Raw genomic sequence first — 20,694 nt, 5'->3', positions numbered from 1 at the left:
AGTCATACACAAAGCAGAATAGGAATTATTTGACTATTTCTTCTTTGTGAAGATGCCTCATATTTGCTGGAAATGAAAACAGGACTTTATCCAGTATTATGGGTGTCTTTCATAGATTCACATGCCTGAATCATTCCCCGTCGTCGAGACACGAGTCTCTGGTACATAGAAAAGTAATGTCCTATAGACATACATAGAGAATAGTAGGCCTAGAGGCCTCACCTTAGTAACATATCCATGTCCTTTTGTAAAAAGGACCAAACTATAGAGAAGAGCCAATCAGCTGCCACCTCCCTCTAGAACCTTCCTGTCAGGAGCCTCAGTCCCTCAGATTTTCTACCGCTCGTTGTGCTAAGGGAGTCTCCTCTGAGCTCTGCTCAGATTCTGTGTTTTTTGCACTTTAATAAATAACTTTGTTGTCAAGGATTCTTTTCTACTATAGATTATCTTCAAATACATTCTTCAAAGAAGGTCAAGTAAGGAAAGACTGCAAGGTATGTCGCACTTTCTCAAGTACGTTTTTCGAGAGGTCGTGAAAGGCGACTTTTAATATGGTGTCAAACACTAAGACCAGAAAGGAGGTTTTTTATTTTCTCCAGTGAAAGTGATGAGGCGTTGACCTCAACATCTAGGAGATCTCAAAAGAGAAGAAAATCTACTCAAACTCATTACTCAGGGGAACGTCCTGAGAAGGCCCTCAAAAAAACCACTCATGGGTCTTCTGGGCGCAGTTCTTCAAAATCTCCTCACTCTGTGGAAAAGGAGAGTAAAGGACTTGCTTTTGGAGAAAAATCATGTAAAAAAGACGACTTTGGAGCCGTCAAAATCACCTCCTCTGGTCATAGGACCCTTCGGGAAGGCGTCTTCTATACCTCCTGAGGTGAAGGCTAAAAAGCCAGCATCGTCAACAGGAAAGTCGACGAAGAAACCATCATCATTGCCTATTACAGCCTCTTCGTCTACGATGGCCTCGTCTACGATGGCTTAGTCTACGATGGCCTCGTCTACGATGGCTCGACGGCCTCGTTTATGGCTGCTCGTCTACGACGGCCTGTTTACGGCGTCGACGATGGCCTCATCTACGATGGCCTTGTCTACGATGGACTCATCTACGATGGTTTGTCTACAATGGCTCGTCTACGATGGCTAATCTACAATGGCTCATCTACAATAGCTCATCTACGACGGCTCGTCTACGACTGCTCGACGATGGCCTCGTCTATGACTGCTCGTCTACGACGGCCTGTTTAAGGCGTCGACAATGGTCTAGTCTACGATAGCCTCGTCTACAATGGCCTAGTCTACAATGGCTTGTCTACGGCTGCATCGTCGACGGCCTCGTCTGACTGCTCGTCTACGACGGCCTGTCTACTGCGTAGGCGATTGCCTCATCTACGATTGCCTCGTCTACGATGGCCTCATCTATGAAGGCTAGTCATCGATGGCTCGTCTACGACGGCATCGTTATCGACTGCCTCGTCTATGACTGCTCGTCTACGACTGCCTGTCTACGGCGTCGACGATGGCCTCGTCTACGATGGCCTCGTCTACGATGGCCTCGTCTACGGTGGCCTCGTCTACGGTGGCCTCGTCTACGGTGGCCTCGTCTACGGTGGCCTCGTCTACGGTGGCCTCGTCTACGGTGGCCTCTTCTACCATGGCTCCTCTACGATGGCTCGTCTAGGACGGCCTCGTCTACGACGGATCGTCTATGGTGTCACCTACGACGGCCTAGTCTATGACTGCTCGTCTACGACGGCATAGTCTATGACGGCGATCTCGTCGACGGGCTCGTCGACGAGGGAAATTCCGACAATTCTGGAATCTCTTATAATGTGGCAGAGACGGCTGCTCAATGTTTTAAGATCTCAATGATCTCTCAAGAACAGGTCTACTTCTTGTATGAATTCAAAGAACCTCTCAAGAAGGCAGTAAGGTCAATACCGATTATCGATAACCTATAGTCAGAAGGGGTAACGGTCATGCAGAACCGCTCCTTTGTATCACCAGTGATCCATCAGTTGGATAAGAAGTATAGGGCGCCAGATACAGCTCCGGCGTGTTTAACAGGAATCCTAAGCCGGACTCTGTGGTGACGCAGCCGGCCCAGAAGACCTCCAGGAATCCTTCGGCCCCTTTGTCGCTTCCTCCTGATAAGGAGGGAAGAAGAGTGGACAACATTGGGAACAGGTTGTCCTCCATGTCGGCAATGACGGTAAAGGCCGCGAACGCCCTAGCGCTCTTGGGACGCTATAATAGACAATTCTGGGCACACATAGCCCCATACCTGTCTGAATTGCCAGATTCATCCAAAGAGGAAGTGAAGAGGATTCTGCTAGATGGTGCAGCATCAGCGTCAGAAACTATAGACTGCGCGATGGATATCTCTATGACAGGGTTCCGCCAGTTGGCTGGAGCAACAGTCTTGCGGGTCCAAGGATGGCTAAAGGCAACGTCTTTCCGTCCTGAGGTGCAAACTAAGATTTTTGAGATGCCATATTATAGCCAGTTACTATTTGGCACAAAAAAATGACGAAGCAGACACTGCGAGAGCTTTGGGCACTCTTCAGTATAAGAACCAGTCCTTTAGTAGAAATAGAGGAAGAGGACAGTCTTCCTACAGAGGAAATTATCAATACAAGTCTTCCTGATCTTTAGGCCAGAGTAGACCGCAATACCAACAGCGCCAACACCGCAAAATAAGCAATCCTCTTTTGGGAAGTCATCCTTTCAAGGTAAAGGACAGCTGAAATAACAAAAATCTACGGCTGCTCCTACGAGAGATCTTGATTATGCGGCAAAAAGGAGCAATAGAGAAAGTACCTCCATCTCAGAAGGGAAAAGGGTTTTATTCCTGCTTCTTCTTGATCCAGAAAAAAAAAAGACAAGAAGTGGAAACCAATCTTGGACCTCAGGGCCCTCAACAAATTCCTAAGAAGCAGTCGTTTCGCAAGGTAACGATCCAGGAGGTCTTGCATCCACTGTAAGAGCAGGATTTTAGGGCGTCCCTAGACCTACAGGACGCTTACTTCCATATCCCAATTCACAGGAATCACAAAAAGGTACTTGCGATTTGCAGTAGCGGGCAGACACTTGCAATTTCGCGTTCTGCCCTTTGGGCTCAAGTCTGCACCGCGCATATTCATTAAATGTCGTACCCCGGTGGCGGCATATCTCACAGTGCCATCACCAAGTCTTTCCGCATATGAATGACTGGCTGATCAAGGCTCCATCCTTAGAAGATGCGTCCAGGTCTTCCAACGCCTGTTTAAAGCTTTTCGATTGCTTGGGTCTCAACATCAATCAGGAAAAATCGGTCATACAACCTTCTCAGTGCATCAGTTTCCTAGGTGCAACCCAGGACACATGGTCAGCAAAAGCTTTACCATCCAGAGATAGGATGAACAAGCTCCTTGCACTAGCTGCTATAGTAGCCTCGAAGAAAGTCTTGACAGTCCGCCTCTTCAAATCCCTCCTGGGGATGATGTCATCGGGTATCCTCCTGATTCCTCACTGTCGACTACGAATGAGACCTCTACAGGAGGAGCTCTCGAAGCAGTGGGTCTAATGCACAGGGTCATTCAGCCCACATGAAAGTGAATCCTCAGATGGTCGGAGCCCTGTAATGGTGGATGTCATCTCAAAACCTGTCTCAAGGCTTGTCATTCCTGCTTCCGGATGCTCCTTATGTTGTCACAACAGGCGCCTCCTTGGAATGCTGGGGAGCTCTCCTGCAAGAGCTACAGATAAGCGAGAAGTGGTCTCCTATGGAGAAGAAACTACATATCAATCTGCTCGAACTGCGGGCAGTCTTCCTGGCCCTTTAAACTTTCCTGCCAAGAATCAAACATTCCCTGGTGCTCGTCCGGACAGACAACACCACAACTATGCACTACCTCAACAAACAGGGAGGGACACGCTCGCTGACGCTCTCTCGCGAGTCGCAAAAAATCTGGAATTGACTCATACTCCACAATGTAACCCTAAGGGTGTAATATGTCCCAGACACGGAAAATGTGCTCGCCGACGCGTTGGGCAGGCAGAAAACATTGTTACACGAGTGGGAGCTAGATCAACAAATTATCGACCAGATCTTCTCCAAATGGGGCATGCCGCAAATCCATCTATTTGCGGTGAGAATGAACGCCAAATGCCCACACTTCGCAAGTTGGCATCCCCAGTCAGGGTCTCTAGGGAATGCATTTTCCATCGCATGGCGCAACGTCTTTGCGTACGCCTTTCCGCCATTCCCGATGCTTCTCAGAGTCCTCAGGAAAATTTAGGTGGAGCCTTGTACTCTAATTTTAATAGCCCCAACTTGGCCGGGGCAACATTGGTTCACAGAGCTCCACCGTCTATCCCTAGAGCCGCCGATCCACCTGTGGCAGTATCCATCCCTGCTCACAATGAACAACAATCAAGTTCAACATCCGGATCTGAAGTCTCTCAGGTTAGCTGCCGGGCTCCTGAGTTCCGAGAGTTCCACAATCTGAATATTCCACAAGACTGTAGAGACATTCTTGCCAGAGCAAGGGCGGATAGCACGACCAAAACGTATTCCCGGAAATGGAAGCACTTTTGTGTTTGGTGTGCAGATCGAGGCATTCGGCCTTTCTCCTCCTCACCGGAGCAAATCTTACCTTATCTATTACATCTGGCACAGTCAGGCCTAGCCCACTCCTCCATTAAAGTACACTTAGCAGCAATATCTCGTTATAAAAGAACTTCAACGAGTCAATCTCTCTGGTCAAGCAGGTTGATTTAAGCAATTTCTAAAAGGATTATACAGATCTTTCCCGCCAGGAAGGATGTTGCCACCTACCTGGCATCTCAATGTGGTTCTTAACCAGCTCATGAAGCATCCGTTCGAACCAGTGCACAGAGCTGACCTAAAGTATGTCTCGTGGAAAACAGCACTCCTCCTGGCGCTCAAATCTGCAAGGAGGGTCAGTGAGCTACAGGCGTTTTCCATCCATGATCCTTTTCTACAGTTTTAAAAACGACAGAGTAATCCTGAGAACCAATCCTAGGTTTATCCCAAAAGTCCCGTCGGACTTCCACCTAAATGAACCTGTGGTTCAGCGTTCCTTCATTCCAAACCCAAGCACGGCAGCTGAGAGATCGCTGCATTCTCTGGATCTCAAACGATGCTGGACGTTTTACATTGACAAAACGAAAACATTCAGGAAATCTAACCAGCTATTTGTAGCTTACAGCAGACCTAGGACAGGTCTACCACTTACCAAGAAGAGCATTTCCAGATGGATTTCTGCAGCCATTGCTTTCTGTCATGACCAAGCTGGACAGCCATTGCATTCCAAAGTGAGAGCGCACCCCACGAGAGCTATGTCCACTTCTATGGCTCTCTTTGCAGGGGCGCTAGTCATTGACATTTGCAGGGCGGCAACATGGAAGTGGCCGCATACCTTCACTAGGCACTACTGCCTGGATACGAGGCTGATGAATGATGCAGCAGTGGGACAAACAGTGCTACGCCATCTATTTCAGTAAGGTGAGCCTTCTCCATCCCTCCATCCTGCTGTGATATGCACATTTCTTTACTAATACTTATTGTGGATGTCTAATGATGTTTCATGCTCACATGATGTGTATTATCTAAGGACTTGTATATGCTGTTCCATCAAAATGTGCACTCTGCATTGCTTGCTACTCTGATTCAGGCATGTGAATCCATGAAAGACACCCATAGTACTGGATAAGAAATGTTACTTACCTGTAACTGCAGTTATCCAGTATTGGTGTCTTTCATAGATTCACATGCAACCCTCCCGCTTTCCCTGGAAGGACTCACCTAATTCTCTCAGTACCACGCCTACTTAGCTTAGTGCGTACGAAAATCTGAGGGACTGAGGCTCCTTCCAAAAAGATGCACAAAGTTCCCCTAGGGAGTAATATTGATATAGTGGAGTTGTATTGCTTCCTCTCTCCAAGTGTGGTTGTATGTGAAAGTCAGGGGCAAGTGTCCCTTGTCGGAACTAGGGATGCCTCACAACAGGCTGGTTTAACGGCTACTGTCATTTCACCAGCCAATTGTCTTGTGTCATCATCGGCTTCCTGCTCCTGCGTCAAGCCGGCGCTGCAATGCCTGACTGGTAGCACGTAGTGCTACACTTTTGTGGAGATCTTTTGTTCCTGGCCGATGATTGAATGAGTGTGAGGGGCCTAAGTGATAAAGTAGTGAGCGTGAGGTGAGGTATATTAAAAAAGGTTAGCGTAGTCTACTCTGGTCACTTTATTCATGTCGCTAACTACCTTATTAAAATAAGAGGGGTATAGGGACTCAACCAGACTATGGGTGGGGGACCCGTTCAACCCTAGTCAGTGATCAGGTCAACATGTTTCATGCCATCACGGCAATTCGTCAGGACCTAAATAGTGCTCATAAACTAGAAAAGAACCCTAGATTGGCTAAGGAGTGTAGCAGATATAACCTGAGGGGTCGGAGACTGGGACAGGAAGAGTTCCTGTGTTACAATCCGCCCCTCAATAGCTGTAGACGGTCCCCATAGACTGCTTGTGTGGGACCTGCGCTATCAACTAATTATCTTGGAAGCGCGAGGAAATTACCTCTGCACCTAAGCCCACAGAACCAGCTGCTTCACGGCCGATCCGCGCCGGTTCTGTGGGCTTAGGTGCAGAGGTAATTTCCTCGCGCTTCCAAGATAATTAGTTGATAGCGCAGGTCCCACACAAGCAGTCTATGGGGACCGTCTACAGCTATTGAGGGGCGGATTGTAACACAGGAACTCTTCCTGTCCCAGTCTCCGACCCCTCAGGTTGTATCTGCTACACTCCTTAGCCCATCTAGGGTTCTTTTCTAGTTTATGAGCACTATTTAGGTCCTGACGAATTGCTGTGATGGCATGAAACATGTTGACCTGATCACTGACGAGGGTTGAACGGGTCCCCCACCCATAGTCTGGTTGAGTCCCTATACCCCTCTTATTTTAATAAGGTAGTTAGCTACATGAATAAAGTGACCAGAGTAGACTACACTAACCTTTTTTACTATACCTCACCTCACGCTCACTACTTTATCACTTAGGCCCCTCACACTCATTCAATCATCGGCCAGGAACAAAAGATCTCCACAAAAGTGTAGCACTACGTGCTACCCGTCAGGCATTGCAGCGCCGGCTTGACGCAGGAGCAGGAAGCCGATGATGACACGAGACAATTGGCTGGTGAAATGACAGTAGCCGTTAAACCAGCCTGTTGTGTGAGGCATCCCTAGTTCCGACAAGGGACACTTGCCCCTGACTTTCACATACAACCACACTTGGAGAGAGGAAGCAATACCACTCCACTATATTAATATTACTCCCTAGGGGAACTTTTTGCATCTTTTTGGAAAGTGCTTGATGGGACGTGCACACTGGACCCCTTTAAATATTGTCCCTCCCCTGTCCCTCCTTGTTGTTCTCGGACTGAGGCTCCTGACGGGAAGGTTCTAGAGGGAGGTGGCAGCTGATTGTCTCTTCTCTATAGTTTGGTCCTTTTTACAAAAGGACATGGATATGTTACTAAGGTGAGGCCTCTAAGCCTACTATTCTCTATGTATGTCTATAGGACATTACTTTTCATTGGTACCGGAGACTCCCGTCTCGATGACGGGGAATGATTCAGGCATGTGAATCTATGAAAGACACCAATACTGGATAACTGCAGTTACAGGTAAGTAACGCATTTCATTTCTGCTGTGCTAATAAGAAGAATCAAAGACTCTTTTACAATTGTTAAATATGAGTTTCATTCATGTGTTTCAAAGGATGCCTAATAAAATGTTAACAAAACATTTTGATGTGCTAGTAACATAAGCCATTTGATTATTTTTCAAAATATTCAAAGCGTAGAAATGACAACTGATAATGAGGTTAAAACATATCCTTGAAGTTTCATTAATTTGCTTTCCATGTTTGTAAGGAAATGTTGTAATACATAGATTAGAATACTGATCAGATTTGTAATGTCTTGGAGCAATGATCATCCTTTACAGACCACAAGGACACATCAGGATTCAGGTGCTAATTTCAGTACCCCACTTCCGTCTTATCAGATATCTTCAACAATATGTAGAATAGCGTCCGTCCCCAAGCCAACTTTGCAAGCTACTGCTGGTTTTTCTCAATTCCAAAGGTGTCTGGCAACCTCAGTTTGTGATCAGTAAGCAACTAGTGTTAATGTTACTTTAACCTAGGATGCCTGAGTGATGGAGAGCTTTTCAAAATAGCAATAATATGGACCTTGTGCTAGGTGTTTGCAGTTTCCAAAGACGAACACTTGATATGTTTTTGATTTTTCAATGTAATGCTTTAATTTACAACCATAATCTTTTATACAGTTCATACCCAAAGGGAGTTTGGAGCTTGAGCAAATGTCATGGGATTAGGGCTCTTTTTCTTGAATATGGGGACTACCTTGAGAAACTGTACTGAAACTGTACTGAATCCAGCTGTAATTCTGTAGATGGAAGCTAGATAAAGAACACATTTTTGCCTCACTTGTGAGGTCACTGAGTTAGCTGGACTGAGCTGCCTTAGGGATTCAACCCCAAATTCAGTGCTGTAAATTGATCCTTACTTGAAAAATACATGGTTTTGCAGTCTTGTTTTTAAAACCATGTTAAAAGGCACATCCTTCAACCCCAGCCCCTCCACCCTATGGAGTGTTTTAATACAAATACATTACCCGGATACACATTTTTTTTTTTTTTTTACAACTGTCTTTCTGGTGTTGGTTGGGATCCATCTGAAGATTCTGTGAAGCGAGTGGAAGCAGGGGAGGCGACTGTGTTATATTGTTGTTTCATGTTCAGTTGGCTGTCAAGGATGATGCCGAGGTTGCGTGCGTGGTCGGTCAATATGGGTGTGGGTCTGAGCTCTGCAGGCCACCAGCTGTGGACCCATGCGAAGGTGTTCTTTCCGAAGATCAGTACTTCAGTTTTGTTGGAGGCCGTTTTCTTTCATCCATTTGGCTACATTGGTCATGGCGTTGCAGAAGTTGGTTTTGGCATCGGCGAAATCCTCGGTGAGTGAGAGGATCAGTTGAGCGTTGTCTGCTTAGGAGATTATGCCAAGTCCATGAGATCGGACAGTGTCTGCGAAGGGGATCATTTAGATGTTGAGGCCATGTCTTATATGCCAATTAGTGCTCTTATAACACGAGTGCTGCAAGGGTGCACAGTAGGTTTGTTTCAATCTCCTATCAAAAAGTATACAGAAACACTTCAAGCATTACTCCTTTTGAAGTGGTGGCCCTGCTGTGACCTATGTACTGGCTTAGTGTACTCTGCAGTGTGTCCAACAGTGTGCCCAAAAACCCAGAATTGCTAACAAAGCTGTGCTACTTAGGCATTCTTCTTTGATAAATACTCATCTGTATTCTTGCTATAAATGTGCTTTTTTCCATTATGAAGTGGTGTATTTATACCATTTCAGGTTTTGGAGCTCACACTAGTGTTTGGCCTCCAGCTCTTTTGGGCAAATTCTGGCACCTAAACTTCACAAAAAAAACATGTGTCCCTGAACAATGTGCTGGTCACTTATTTACCCTGATCTGAACTGAAAGCGAGGAAGGGTATAGCAAATCCCACCAAAAATATCATGCGTTTAAATCACACAAAGAGTGCATCACTGATCTCCCGGCTTGCTGTTTCTTGTGAAATGTGTTTTAAGACACTGAACTCCATTGATTTTTCTCTATTCTGATTTATGCCTTTTTTGAAAGGGTACAATTTTAAATTCATCAGCGCTTGAGTGTTTGATCTGTTTCGAAAATGTTTTTATATTTTTGATGTTTAACTCTTCTAGGTGGATACCATAACACAGATAAACCATATCCAAGAGGCGAGATCATTATTGGAGGTCCAAACATAACAATGGGCTATTACAAAAACGAGGAAAAAACCAAGGAGGATTTTAGTGAGAGTCAAAACGGACAGAAGTGGTTCTCCACAGGCGATATTGGAGAGTTCCATCCAGATGGATGTCTGAAAATTATAGGTGAGACGTAAAAAGCATCCATAGGTTTTTTATTTTTTGAAGCAACTAGAACCGGAAGTTATTTTTAGATACTATTTAAATTTATAATAAGTTTTGCTACTTTGCTATATCCGCTGTGTCCTGTTATGAGTCATATTTAGCTTCTCATAGAAAAGTATGTAAAAGGAGTAAATTATTTCTTTTCTGGTGAACCTTTATAACAGTTTATAAATGGTTTCCCTTAACAGTAAAATAGGATACATATTAATTATTACCCTGTACTCTATTTGATTTCACTTATTTGAGACTTTTTCTGCATTTGATTGTCAACAAATAGATGTATTGCAAGATATTCTAAAATGATTACATACTTAATAGTAGTCCTTACGGTTCACCTATTTGCAGAAGTGGTCCCCTGTTAACCCTCTCACCCTGTGTCCTACCTACCACACGTCAGGGGTAGTAAGTGCTGTATAAATGCAATTACAATTAGAATCTGAAAGAAACAGGTTAGTATTAGATTCCTTACCTTAGAATATCCCCAGGGGTCAGACTGGATCCGGAAACTTTAGTGTAGCAGTACCCCTGCACGTCGGTAGGAGTCGTCTGCGGCTCCGTGTCCGGCGTCGTTGGCGCTGGGATGACGTCGCCGGAATGCTTAGACGCCGCCCTCGCGCGCTCACTGACGTCAGCTCTTCTTTTTTCCGCGCCAGCTAGTGCAAATCTGGGAAAAGTGGTACCCCTTAGTCAATTTTTGACTAAACTTTTTCGATCATTTTTCGATCCTTTTCGAAGTCTAACGACTCCGATGGTGTCGGTAGGGATACCCGGGTTCAAACCCTGCGCCGACTGCGACCGACTGATGTCGGTTACCGACCCTCACCGCCGGTGTCCTCATTGTCTGGGCCACGACCATGACGACAAGGCCTGCTCCGACTGTCGAGCCCTGGCGTCTAAAGCTAGACGAGAGCGGACCCGCAAGCGACTCGATCTCCTGCAGTCGGCCCGCGCTGCTAGAGGTCCCGGCCCGCGAGGAGGTCGTGGGACCGGTCGCGGGGTCGGAGCCACAATAGCTCCGGGAGTCGTCTTCGGGCTCGAAGTCATCAGGTAAGCACAAGAAGTCAAAGAGACGTCATCACTCTTCTGACTCCCCCAGACACTCGCGTGACGCGGCCAGGGGTTCGGGCAACACCAGCTCCGCCGGAGCCGCAGGCGTCGCGGCCTGCTTCATACCCGTCGGTCCCTGGGCAGAACGCAACGCCAGAGCAGATCGAGGCCTTCCTCACGGCCATGAGGTCCGTCGGGCTCCGCGGCGCCTCCGGGCCCAGCAGCCCCGACTGGGGGTCCCAGCGGGTCGGGCGCTTTGACGCCGTCGGGTGCTTCGGTCCCAGCACCGTCGTTGACTTCGGTCCCTGGCGCCGCAGGATCCGGGTCCGGGTCGTTGCCGGACGACCTCGCCGGCACCGGCCCCCTGGGTGTCGACCCCGGTGCCGCCTCCGAGCAGAGCCGTCCCCAATCCCTCCCTCGATTTAGGTCCGGGATAGATCGGCGCCGTATCCGACGTCAATGGGAGATTTTTACTTCTATGACCCGGCCCCATCCTTTAGTCCTGAGTCTCAGGAGATGGGTGGCGAGGGGGATTGGGAGGGGTCTGAGGACCCTCTGGCATGGGAGTGTCAATCTTATCAGGACTGGACAGGTGAACTAGGGGAGGCAGTGGTCTGAATACCTCGCCGGACACTGGTTTTGTCTCCCCTCCTACCGTGGCTACGGAGGAGGGGGCTGCCTAAAGTGTGGTACTGACACGGGCAGCCAAGGCCTTGGGCCTGGAGCTCCCCGTCGTGGCCGCGAGGACTAACCTCCTCAGTGAGGTCCTTAAACTGCAGGCAAGCTCGGCCAAGCCTCTGCTGCCGTTTAATGAGGCCTTGTCTGACGTTCTTCTAGGCACTTGGTCCAAGCCCGCTACAGGTCAGCCTGTAGATAGGAACGTGGCCAGTCGCCACCGCCTGGCTCCGGGCGACCCTTGCTTCCTGTCCACCCATCCCACACCTGAGAGCCTGGTCATCCAGGCCTCTAATTCCCAGACCGCATTCCCGATGGCCTCCCTCGATCGGGAATCCTAGAGGTACGAGCAATACGGAAAGAAGGTATTCTCCTCCCTAAGTTTAGGGCTGCGGTCAGTCAACACCGCGTGCCTCTTGGGCCGTTATACCCACTCTCTGTGGGACACGGTCACGGACATGCTGCCACAATGTCCGGCGGAGGTCCAGACTAAACTGACCCAAGCCCTTGCGGAGGGTCGAGATGCAGCACCCTACTCCATCCGGTGTGGGCTGGATACCACAGACTCACTGGGCAGAGCGATGGCAACAACGGTGGCGATTCGTCGCCACGCCTGGTTGAGGTCCGCCAACTTTTCGGCTGATGTCCAGAACACCCTTATGGGCATGCCGTTTGATGGCCGTCGCCTCTTTGGCGACAAGGCAGACCATGCGCTTGAGCGCTTTAAGGACTCCAGGGCTACGGCCAAGTCCTTGGGCCTCTCGGCCCGCGCCAGCAAACGGCTGCGTTTTGCTCCTTTCGTGGACCCCCACACGTCCTGCCAGCCACAGGCCGCAGACTACCGTCCAGCGCGGTGGCGGACGTGGAAACCGCCGTGGCGGCGGTCGGTGACAACTGTGAGGCCAGTCCACACCCGCCCCCGCAGCATCTGCCTCGAAACCCATCTAGTCTGCGCTTTCAGGCCCATGTGACCCCCAGTGGGGGGCAGGGTTCGCCATCACCACCTTCACTGGCGCACTGTCACATCGGACAGGTGGGTGCTGCAGATCGTCCGAAAGGGCTACTCCCTCACCTTCGGGGCGACCCCTCCAGCCATGCCACCGCGATACCACCGCCTGTCGGGGCTCACTTGACACTTCTACGAGAGGAAGTTACGGCCCTCTTGGCCAAGGGGGCCATCGAGCACATTCCTGGGCCAGAAGTAGTGTGTGGTTGTTACTCCCACTACTTTCTGGTTCCCAAGAAGGGCAAAGGGGGCCTACGCCCTATCATGGACCTACGGAACGTCAACGGCTTCCTCCGGCAGGAGAAGTTCAAGGTGCTGACACTAGCTCAGGTCCTAACTGCCCTGGACCCAGGAGACTGGATGGTAGCGTTGGACTTGCAGGACGCTTATTTTCATATCCCTGTCCTGCCGGCCCACCAGTGTTACCTGCGGTTCACGGTAGGCCACGAGCACTTTCAGTTTACCGTGATCCCCTTTGGCCTTTCTAGCGCCCCACGGGTGTTCACGAAAGTGATGGTCGGTGGTCGCAGCTCATCTGCGTAGGTTAGGGGTTTGTCTTCCCCTACCTCGACGACTGGTTGTTAAAGGTGGGCTCGCCCCAGACAGTCGTCAGCCACCTCCAGACTTCCGCCGACCTCCTGCACCTGCTGGGGTTCTCCATCAATGTGCCGAAGTCACACCTGTGTCCCTCTCAGAAGCTCCTCTTCATCGGAGCGGTTCTAGAGTCTGCGCAGTGTCGGGTTTATCCTCCTGATTCCGATCTTTCAGCTACTATCCAGAGTCTGTCAGGTTGACGCTGCGGCTTCTGGGGCTGATGACCTCCTGCATCCTTCTGGTGCATCACACCCGGTGGCGGATGCGGGCTCTGCAGTGGGACCTGAAGTTTCAGTGGGCCCAGCATCAGGGCAACCTGTCCGACCATGTCTTTATCTCGGAGGGCACTGCAAGACAGTTGCAGTGGTGCCTCACGGAGTGCGATTGGGTCAGCGGCAGATCCCTCTCCCTACCCCAACCGGAGCATGTAGTTGTGACAGACGCATCACTCCAGGGCTGGGGAGGCCACATGGGAGAGGCGGAGATCAGAGGCCTCTGGTCTCCGGCGAAGTCCCGGCTCCACATCAACCTTCAGGAGCTGTGGGTGATCCAGCTTGCACTGAAGGCATTCCACCCCTCTGTCCGGGGGAGTGTAGTGCAGGTGTTCACGGACAACACCACCGGCAGCCATGTGGTACTGCAACAAACAGGGCGGGGTGGACCCTTTGCCAGGAGGCTCTGCGCCTCTGGCAGTAGCTGGAACATCAGGGGGTGACCCTGATGGTTCAACACTTGGCACGTTCCCTGAACACCAAGGCGGACGAACTCAGCCGTCGGTGCATGATGGATCACGAATGGCGTCTGAACTCTGATGTGGCGCAAGGCCTCTTTCAGCAGTGGGGAGAGCCTTGGTTAGATCTATTCGCCACAGAAGAGAACGCGCAATGTCATCAGTTCTGCACGTTGGAATTTCCAAGGCGGCACTCGCTCGGAGACGCTTTTCGTCGCGAGTGGAGCTGCTGTCTGTTGTACGCCTTTCCGCCTATACCACTACTGCCCAGAGTGCTGAAGAAGATCAGGCACGACCGGGCCCAAGTTATCCTTGTGGCTCCGGACTGGGCATGAAGATACTGGTCTCCCGAGCTACTCAGTATGTCTCTCGATCCCCCGATTTTGTCTGCCTCTTCAGGAGGACCTTCTGTCGCAGCAGCAGGGGAGGGTCTTCCACCCGAACCTGTTCAGTCATTTGACTTGCCTCCTGAAGTTTGTGATGTAATTCTGGCAGCCAGGCGTCCCTCCACAAAGTCGGTATACGCCTGCAGGAGGAACAAGTTTGTGGCATGGTGCACAGCAAAGGCTGTGGATCCCCTTTCTGCCCCTCTTTCTGAGTTTCTCCTCTTCCTTCTTTCTCTTTCCCAGCAGGGCTCTGCTCTGGGCACTATCAAGGGCTACCTTTCTGCCCTTTCCGCCTTCTTAAGGCTACCTGATCAGCCTTCTTTGTTCAAGTCCCCGGTTGTTAACAGATTCTTAAAGGGCATCACTCATATGTTCCCCCCCTGTTCCTTTCGTGATGCCTCAGTGGGACTTGAACCTTGTACTTACTTTCCTGATGTGCGCTCACTTCGAGCCACTTTACAACTGTCCTCTCCCTCTTCTTACCCTTAGGACTGCTTTCCTGGTTGCCATCACCTCTGCCAGGAGAGTGAGTGAGCTCCAGGCTCTTTCATCCAAGCCTCCTTTCCTTTCTGTCCATCCGGACAAGGTTGTGTTGCGGACAAGACTCTCTTTCTTGCCCAAGGTAGTCACAGCCTTCCACATCGGGCAGTCCATCACCTTGCCCACCTTCTTTCCGCATCCCTCTAAAGAGGAAGAGCGGATCCACCGTCTGGACCCAAAACGTGCGCTCTCTTTCTATTTGGATCACACACGCCAGCTCCGGGTGGATGACCAACTCTTTGTTGGTTACGTGGGCGCTATGAAGGGACGGGCGGTGCACAAACGGACCATCTCTCGGTGGGTTGTCTTGTGCATCAAGGCATGCTACTCCTTGGCTAAAAAGGAGCCTCCTGTTGGGCTGAGGGCCTCTTCCACTCGGGCCACGGCGGCTACTACTGCCCTGGGCCAGGGAGTCCCCTTGCAGGACATATGTCAGGCAGCTACGTGGACTTCGCTGCACACGTTCGCAAGATACTACTGCCTGGACAGCCAAGTCGGGAGGGATGGCTTCTTTGGCCGTTCCGTCCTCCAGGACTTTCTGGTGTGATTATTGATTCGCAGACCCACCACCGGGGTTGGTATTGCTGGGGTATCTATTCTAAGGTAAGGAATCTAATACTAACCTGTTTCTTTCAGATGCACAAGTTACCTACCTTCGGTAACGATATATCTATAAGAAACAGTAGTTAGTATTAGATTCCTTACCGCCCCACCCATCCTCCCCATTCTGCGAACCGATATCTAGGGTTAAGGTCATCCCCTTTCAGGGCCCTAGTTTCATGGCACCAGTGTCGGTTTTTATCATGGCTCTGTGTTTCTGGCGCGGAAAAGCTGTGTATAAGAACTGACTTCAGCGCGCGAGGGCTCCGGCGACGTCATCCCGGCGCCTACCGACGCGCAGGGGTACTGCTACGCAAAAGTTTCCGGATCCAGTCTGACGCTTGGGGATATTCTAAGGTAAGGAATCTAACCAGATGCATACTGGTAAGTAGCATTTTCCTTCTGACTTTTATGGTACCACAGGAGTCTGTGTTGTGCCTCCTGCCTTTCTATCAAACCATGGTCAACTTGGTCATTTGATCCAGTCCCTTGGATTGACCGTATTCATGTATGCAGACAACACCCAGATTCATCTTAGCAGTTGATTGTGATCCCAGTATAAAGGCCGGAAAGCTGCATAATTTCCTTGCCAGACTTGGATATTGCAAAATCAGAGGCGAAATAACGTTAGACTCCTTGGGCTTGAGGAAGGTGTGGAGGGGCAAGATCCTAGAGGTTTCGTCATTAAGCTGCTAAAGGGGGCCTTTCCAGAGACGCCATAGCAATGGGAGCTCGAAGTTCAGAGAGCCCATAGGTTTCCAATGTCAATGAAGAAAAGGCGGGATGGGGGCGCAGATATGCTCCCAAGGGCCATGCTGGTGTTTTTTGGAAACTTTCTAGCTTGGCCAGAATCCCGTTGTAAGAATTGGGTTGTTGGTTGAGGGTGTGACCCCTTCTCAAACAGCCAAAATCTTTGACCGGGTGAACCACAAAAAGTCACTAAATTAACCTGTGCCTAATCCTCTGGTAGCTTGGCACAAAAGCAATTTGGCTTAACTTCGAGGGAATGTGTAAAGTATTTATGCAGCACGTAAACAGTAATAAAGTGAAAATGCAAAACAAGAAAAATTCCACATTAATTTAGAAAAATAGAATACATTTTCATAAACTATTTGACACCAAAACAAAATCCAATCAGTGGAACCGTAGTTATGAATTTCTAAAGTTTAAAATGGAAAAAAGCATCTAAAAAAATCAACGCTCCTACTGTGGGCATCTAGTCGCACGAAACCCGTGCAAAGTCGAAAGTTATTGTCGACAATGATAGAGCATCGTTTGGATATTCAAAGTGGACTGGGCTCGGTCTCCACTTATATTCGTGACATAGAAGTATTTCTAAAGAAAAATGCCTGAGAAGGTAAGGTTTAGTGGGGCAAGGCAGCCGGTAGTCTACAAGGAGGAGGCGGCGGCGGGTAGCCGCCCGATTAAGTTGTGTTTAAGATTTCTAAATTCTGACTATGTCTCTTCATGGAATTCTAACATCTGCAGCTGACAAAGCTGCAGGCTGTAGCCAACGAGGGCTCCACAAAGCTGAATACCCCTTCTGCAGGGAGCCACTGACGAGGATATTCTGCTGCCGAAAAAATTGTGTGAATTGCCGCAAAGTGAGGCCAATGCACCTTCGGTCGATCAGCGAGCAGGCTTGTTTCTTTCTCCTCTCGGTTCTCAAAGCACTTTTTGACAGAAAATGTACTAAGTTACAAGTTTTGGAATTTGGCCGTCTGGGCATATTTAGCACACCTTCCAAGGGTCCAGGACTGGAGGGTCATGACACTATCAGTTCAAGTGCGGGTCAAGTGCCTTTTCTGTCCCTGAGGCTCTCAACAGGAGGCCAGACAACTAGCTCTTGGAGTCAACAAAGTGATTTCAATAGATGGCTGGGGCACAATCAAGAACAATTACAGCTATCACTATCCCCCAAGTGTTAAACAAAAAGGTGTGCAAGTATGAGGGATCGACCACCATAAATCCTCAATCACGAAAATCATCCCAATTCATCCTGATGAGAAAATATTATGCACTTAAAACGTATTCAAACACACAAATTCGTTTTAAACAGCTGATATACACCTGTGTCCTTTTTGTGTATCCTCTTGGTAAGCAAATAGTCCTTCACACAATATATAGCCAATTCTTTTATTTATATTCTTCAAATGCAAAGTCCATTTAGTTGTAGTCACAAGAGGGTATCCAAGACAGAAAGTCAGCCCTTTTTGTCCCCTTGGGACTTCTGCAGGGCTGCAGAAATGCACATAAATATGTATTTAGTACATATACATATACATGCACTTAAAAAACATTATTTAAATTTTTTATAAAACACAATCAACATTTACTGGCAAGCTCACCGAATAATGATAGACCATGCCGAATTACGCACGCAAATTGTCTCTATTATTAATGCAGTAACCTTTTTCCATATAAAAAAAAAGTATCAAATTTCTTTGAATTGTGTCCCATAACGCACATTAATCTAACCATGTTAAGTTAATCCATAATAAATTGAACAGAAAATGAAAACCAAAATATATTACTAAAACCATCTGACAATACCTATAAATCTCAAAATGCCAACTCCGCATAGGTGTCTCACCCCACCGGTAATTAATCTTTTTACAAAATTTCAAATTTGCTAATCCTTATTAAGCGTTTTTACCCTCTCTCATTTAGTCCAGTGTTTCATAAATAGTCTGCTTGCAGCACACATTTGTGTTTTATAATGCTTCTGCCTTTTTTGAAATGCAAGAGGTGAAAATCCTATTTATTTAAAGGAAAGTCTATGGTCTTTCTGATTTCCACGAATATGGGTCAGCAAAGCGAATAGAAAACAAGTAATAGGCAAACATTTTGAATTCAGGATTCTTTATCTTGTCATGTGAACCACATAAAAGCTAATGCTGCTATCATTCCTGCATTGGATCTTTCACAGATTTACAATACATCCCAAGTACTTAATATATGTGCATCTATGTGATGGGAGTCTCTGTAAACTCAGTTAAGCCTCACATAGCAGAGAAACATATTTAGTTGCACATTGACCTCATGGAAAACTTGCTAAACTTTAGCCAAAGAGGTGACTGTGCTGAGCCCTGGAGACACGTTCCATGCCCCTCTACAATCCCTCGGCCAGAAGATGTGTGTTTAATAACCCTGGGCGAAGCGCTACGCTCGCGTAGTTTGCGCTACTTCGCACTACGCGAGAGGCTGGCACAAATATCTGTATCGGGCCCCCAGCCCCCCCCAACTCCTCAGAGAACTTCCAGTTCTGGCACTGCCTCCTTCTGGCCTACTACCATTCCTGTCTGGAGCCCCAGGGCTAAAAATAGAGCCTCCACCTTGTGGATGCCGCGGACTGTCTGGAGACTGAAGGGCCACTGTATACTTGAATTATTGGCTGCCCCTCCGGCCGGTTTGTCCGCTTTATATCTAGAGCTGGAAGCATTGGTTGTCCCGAATCGTGACTGGCGCCAGGGGCATCCCTTAGACGGGGGTCAGAGGTTCCTCTGGGTTGTGACCTTCTCCTGCAGTGGGGCTACCGGAGTGTTTAAGATGGGAGCCTTGTGTCTGATCCCCGTGCTACACCTGCCCTGGAGGCCAAAGCACGAGGGGGTGAATACATGAAACGTGTCGGGGGGGGGGGCACCTTCGCCCGCTTCCCCCATGCTATGACTCGGACCCCTTGCTCTACTTGTCTGTGAGGTCCACATCTCCCCTCCTTGGGAGGTCTGATGTGATGAACTGCTACATACAAGACCTTGCTGTAGTTACTCAGTGAACACTTGGGGGATTTCTAGGATTGCGCCATAATACCTCTGTTGCTAACCCACAGCCCTTTCCTTCTGTTAAAGCTAGGGCTCTGTGCATGGTTGACTGGGCCCTTACCGGTGTGTGTCACTGGAGGCCGCAATTGATATGGGAACTTGTACTGAGGTCATTGTCCCCCTCTACCAGCCTACTAACATGGGAAAGGGCAGAACCTCTCACACTGCCTCTACACAGATGCGCATGGACCAATATACTATAGGCTCCTCTAGTGGCCCTCCATCCCCCTCAAAAGTTTTAAGTTCAGTTCAAGTTCAATTTATTTATGATTTTGGAACTCAAATGAGATCCACATAAAAAGAAACACAAAAGATAAAACATACATATTTGAACAATAGAATAAGATATACAAATATACATAATCTTATAAAATATCAGATAAAATCACTGATGATAATCATAACATCCTTTAGAAATTTTAATTTATATCTAAAAACATTTAAAAAAGTTAAAAATCCTGTGGCAAAACATTTCATTAGAAGGATTATAAATGGCATCTATAAATGCAGTGGCAGACTAAAATGGATAGTTGCAGGCAGATTGACCTCACCCACTTACGTTGATACAATAAAAGAGCCGGACAAATAAAGAGCACATGGGTAACATCCTGGGTGGAATTATTGCACAAATTACACTCAGGGGAGGAACCGTACCATTTGGACAATACATTGTTAAGTGGAAGTGAACCCTGCCTCAATAAAAGCCAAAAACGACGCACTCCATGAGGGAGGTTCCAAGTAATAGAATATTGTACTTTGTTTATCAGGCAAGAATCAATAGCTGGATTAATGCCTCTCTTAGAAATACGTGCTTCCCTGTCCATAGTAAAACTTAATTTCCAGGTGGCCTGCTTCAAAGTTGCCTTAAGCTGATAGGATGATAAAGTAAAAAGTACTGATTCGTCCAATTGAAGCAAGTCCACTGCAGTTCAACATTTTTTTACAACTAAAGATTGTTCATTTAAGGTTCCTAATTCTTTCTGAATAAAGGATCTTAATGTACCAGGTTCACCCTTTACAAGGCTTGTAACCCAGCGCACTATCCTTGCGAGACCCTGTACCCAACTACTGCGCAGCCCAAATTCCAGCCTAAGAGCTGCAACAGCTCAGGCAGAGTTAACTGAGGCTAGATTCCGCAAAATTTTACCTTCTGTTGTATTTAAAAAGCCCCATTTTCTTAAGTCAAGTAGTACGATACCATACAACAAGGATGCTGGGATTTTAGCACGGAAAA

At 48.1% G+C, this 20,694-nt stretch overlaps 1 protein-coding gene across 1 annotated transcript in view; it reads left to right on the top strand.

Moving 5' to 3' along the window:
- ACSL3 (acyl-CoA synthetase long chain family member 3) overlaps positions 1 to 20,694 on the top strand; it is a 569,394-nt gene that overhangs the window by 454,076 nt on the left and 94,624 nt on the right. Inside the window, exon 12 of the mRNA XM_086943874.1 lies at positions 9,831 to 10,022. Coding sequence (XP_086800000.1) covers positions 9,831 to 10,022 — 192 coding nt within the window. The remainder of the gene's footprint in view (positions 1 to 9,830; positions 10,023 to 20,694) is intronic.

Source organism: Lissotriton vulgaris, chromosome 11, assembly GCF_964263255.1.
Source record: "Lissotriton vulgaris chromosome 11, aLisVul1.2, whole genome shotgun sequence".
NCBI classification, from domain to species: Eukaryota; Metazoa; Chordata; class Amphibia; order Caudata; family Salamandridae; genus Lissotriton; species Lissotriton vulgaris.
This window is presented reverse-complemented; position numbering and strand designations above follow the sequence as displayed.